Raw genomic sequence first — 4,226 nt, 5'->3', positions numbered from 1 at the left:
GACGATCCTGTAGAGACAGGACGAAAGGCTCAGGGTAGGGGACGAACGAAAGGAACCAGAGTTGAGGAGTAACCCAGTATGGAACAGAGCATCAAGACAACGATGAGTGGAAGGAGAGGCAGACGAGTAAGCGGGACAGCAATACTCGATTTTAGACAGCCCGAGACAAGAATGTAAAGAGAGGAGCGTGCGTCTATCTGCGTCCCAGGAAGTATGGGACAAGACTTGAAGGAAGTTAAGGATCTTAGAGCATTCAACTTGGAGGTAAGAGATATGGGCGACAAAGACAAACTAGTGTTGAAGATTAACCCCAAAAGTTTAGCAAAATTTTATACAGAAGAGGAATGCCATAGAGCGACGAAGGAGGATGAAGAATGACCTCCTTCTGAGTAAAATTCTGAGAACAATTCTTCTATAGAACTTGAAGCCATGATTGCTGGTCCGGACGACAGGCATCAATTGCAGACTGAAGTTGTCGTTGGAAGAAAGGTGAGTCTTCACCTTGACAGCAGAGGGTAAGATCGTCAGCAAAGAGAGCTGAGAAAACTCCAGAAGAAAGGAAGGCAAGAAGACCATTGAAACCAACCAGGAAAAAGAGTAGTGCTCAGAACACTATCTTGGGATACTCCATCGTATTGCCGAAAAGAGGCAGAGAGTATGGTTCTAAGCATCAATCTAAAGGAACGATTAGAAAGAAAGCTTTGTAGAAAGAAAGGGAGATTACCACGAAGGCTAAAAGGACGGAGTTGGGACAGAATACGGTATCTCCAGGTGGTGTCATACTCTTTGTCCAGGTCAAAAAGGACAGCAACAACGGAGGTCTTTACAGCAAAGACAGTATGAACATAGACCTCCAAATTCACGAGGACTTCAGTTGTGCTGCGACACTTGCGAAAGCCAGATTGAGATGGGTAGAGGAGGTGACAGTGTTCCATGAACCCACATCAAACGGTCATGGACCCTACGTTCAAAAAGTCTGCAGATGCAATGGAGCAATGGGACAGAAGTCCTAATAGGATGTTCCAAGAGAACCTGGTTTCCAAATAGGATGAATAACCTCAAACCATTCCTTGAGGACTAACGACGACTCCCATATACGGTTATAAATATTCAGTGAAAACTAAAATGTGCATAGAGGAAGATAGTGATGCATCTCATAAGTAATGTCATCTGAGCCCGCTGCCTTAGAACAGCAGAGAGCTAGGGCAGATTGGAGTCAAGTGTGACTCTGGGAGAGAAAAAAGGGCATTATAGGGGAATTAAGGATGTGTGCAAAAATCTAAGGGACAAGATTCAAGATCCCCTTATGAGTAAGATAAGAGGGAGGAAGGTGAGAACCGGAGCTAACAGTCGAAAGTGTGAACCCAGTTCGGATGCTACCGACACCAGATCCGCCACAACAGAACCACGGAGGTGAAGGTAAAAATAGCCTAAGCTATTCTAGATGTGTATTTTATTGTCTCTATAAACGTACTTGAACTTGACTGGCGAGATATCGGGAACAAATTTGCCCGCTATTTTGCGGATTTTGTATAGATATGAGGGAAATTATAGTCAACTGTAATGGTGGAGACAAGTACACATACGGTTAAAAATATAGGCTTTGAGGCCTACAATGTTATTTCTCAATATATGAGTGTAGGTCTAACGTGTTGTATATATGAATTTAAATCCACGCTGCTATTTCTCAATATGCGAGAGTAGGCATTAGGTGATAAATATATATATTTAGAATTACTTATAACAAAATATTCTAAGACTTAAGAAAATATTTTAAGCAAAACTATTAATTTTTGCTAATAATCAGTAAAGCGATAGAAAAGCTGCAAATAAAATTAATATTCTAATATCATTATAAAATAGAAACGCAAAGATTTATTGGAAATTAAAGCAATAGATAAACATTGAAGCTCCGTGAGTCTTAACACCATTTTGTTTCACTGGAAGCAAAGCTGATAGTTCAGTCAATAGATGGCGCTGTTATGGTGGTCTTACCAGCTTTTGGGGGGAACTTTCTACCTTTCCCCTAAAGTGTTTGGTGTTGAGTCAACGAGGTGCCCGGCCCGCCTTCAACCCTCAGTCAGTCCACTGTTGTTTGTGTGGTACCTTCTCTCTTACTTTAAGTGTTGTTAAAGGTTAGATATTATATGTTGTAGCTAAATACTCATGATTTTTTGCAAAAGTTAATAAGTTTTTTTTTAATATAGTTTCTGCTTGATATACTAAAATTATAGTTGTCGTAGTAAGTAAATAATTGGGTTCTTCGGTTTGCCGAGATATGTAGATTAATTTGACAACCGGTATTCTACTATAAGGACCTAATAATAATAAAAATAAAAACTGGTATTTTAAAATGAGTTTTTAACTATTCTTAAGCATCTTCTCTTTACTCTACGTCAGGTTCTCAACGAATATCTGCCGGTCATTGAACATAATGCGAAAACACTAAGTAAATAGTACTTTAACATAAATTAAACATTTCTACTGCTTTAGGGTAATAATGAACTGTTAAAACAGATTTTCTACCCATGCATAAATATTTCGAACTATTAAGCTTTCAATAAGCGGCCTTAACTCTTTTAAACATGGCTCTTGCACTTTAAATACCGTGTCAACACATGGCAAACGTCCAGTGAGACTGCTAGGCATACTTATTTTTCACTGTCGGTGAATAACTAAAATGAAATTTCTAGGGACATTTTACATAATGGACTTTGGGGACCCACTCGGATTACTTTCTTATGACCTTCCCATCAATCTTTAATATATTTAGTCTTTAAAACCGTATTTACATTAAATTTACCCTACCGATAATTTAAAATTACGTTTTCTTGGTCTTTCCATTCGTTGTCAGACCCGGTGTAAGGGATGAACTATGAAATGTTTGAACATCGGTTCTGTTCATGACTTCAGCAAATGTCATGGCTCTGATATAGTAATTTAAAAATTCGTCAGACTCCTAATTAGACTGCATTTTCTTACTTACAGATGGCGATATTGGCTCTACTATTCCTCGGTTGCATCGCCCAGGTAATTGCCATTTTACACTGTACTCCTGGAAATTTTAAACAAAATATTTGAGGTACTAAAAATTGCTCGCTAACAGATCCAGGGTCAGGCGTACCAACCTTACGGCACCCACGCGCCCCTGCCAGTCGTCACCCCCACAACCTCCACCGTCACCACTGAGGTTGGTAACCATGGTACTACCCTTCTCAACCAACCTGTTAATGGTGACATTTTCTAATGACGTATAACATTCCAGACTACCCTGACACACACTCTGCGGGAGACTACAACCTCTGACGTCTGGGTTACTGAGCAGACAGCGATCACCCTGACAGTCACCCAGACAACCACCCAATGGGAGTTTGTTCCCCAGCAGCCACAGACGGTGACATCTGTGATAAGGGTCACCTCCACACCGGTAGTGTTGGTGACGGCTACGGTGGGGGTCTACCCAGTGAGCACAATGGTCTCCGTCTACAGTCAGTTCGTCACCACAACAGATACTGTTAAATACTGGCAGACCATCACCCACGTGGCTGTCACTCACGAGGTAACTATGTAGTCTTGAACTTGGTGCATGTGTTCATAAACATTATTACACAAACGTCAATGTTTGTATTTTGCAGATACAGACGGTCCCTGTGGTATCTACACAAGAACTCGTGCAGGATATTGTAACAACCGTCACCCAAATAGTAACTACTACGGTTACTTCCACCACCGCCAGATACTATGCTTAATTTATTGTCTTGTTGAAATAAAGGAGCACTAATGAACTACAACTTTTATTAGCTCAAAAGTGAAAGTGTCAAATGGTTATTCGTTGCACAGTATCTTTATCAGTCATCGTGCATAAGTCATGCCGAGGGGTTTGTTACTACAGAACACTCCCAGATTGCACGGATCCCTATATATGCAGGCAGTTGCTATAGTGAAGACGCTACCATCTTGTAATGCGTATTTCACTAGTTGGCTAACAATTTTTTTCAAATGTTCCTCGTTAATAGACTAGCGGGACCTTGCATCGCGGAAGTGTTCAATAATAAAATTACATCACTTCTATCGATCGCCTGCCATGCTTCTACCCATAAACGTTCTGGGAATCCCTAGGTGACGTGGTGGACGAAAGTGGTTGGGCACAATATCGGAAATGTCGCCTTCTGTATTTGCTGCCCGTACCAACAATCGTAACCCATCATGACCTTGCATTACCTGTT

General features: G+C 40.9%; 1 protein-coding gene across 2 annotated transcripts; it reads left to right on the top strand.

The window, feature by feature from the left end:
• The first annotated feature begins 2,019 nt into the window (after positions 1-2,019).
• On the top strand, positions 2,020-3,785 carry LOC123771280 (uncharacterized). Of its 2 annotated transcripts, XM_045763756.2 has the most exons (5): positions 2,020-2,135; positions 2,989-3,030; positions 3,107-3,190; positions 3,266-3,559; positions 3,636-3,785. In XM_045763756.2, exons 2-5 carry the CDS (start codon positions 2,989-2,991, stop codon positions 3,747-3,749), a joined length of 534 nt encoding a protein of 177 aa, XP_045619712.1. In that variant the 5' UTR covers positions 2,020-2,135; the 3' UTR covers positions 3,750-3,785. The 2 variants fall into 2 exon arrangements, with proteins under 2 accessions (XP_045619712.1, XP_069161140.1); XM_069305039.1 differs by lacking the exon at positions 3,107-3,190 and having other exon boundaries at positions 2,043-2,135.
• Positions 3,786-4,226: the final 441 nt, after the last annotated feature.

Source organism: Procambarus clarkii, chromosome 54 (genome assembly GCF_040958095.1).
Source record: "Procambarus clarkii isolate CNS0578487 chromosome 54, FALCON_Pclarkii_2.0, whole genome shotgun sequence".
Taxonomy (NCBI): Eukaryota; Metazoa; Arthropoda; class Malacostraca; order Decapoda; family Cambaridae; genus Procambarus; species Procambarus clarkii.
Note: the sequence above shows the minus strand (reverse complement) of the source record. Positions and strands in the feature narration are given on the sequence as shown.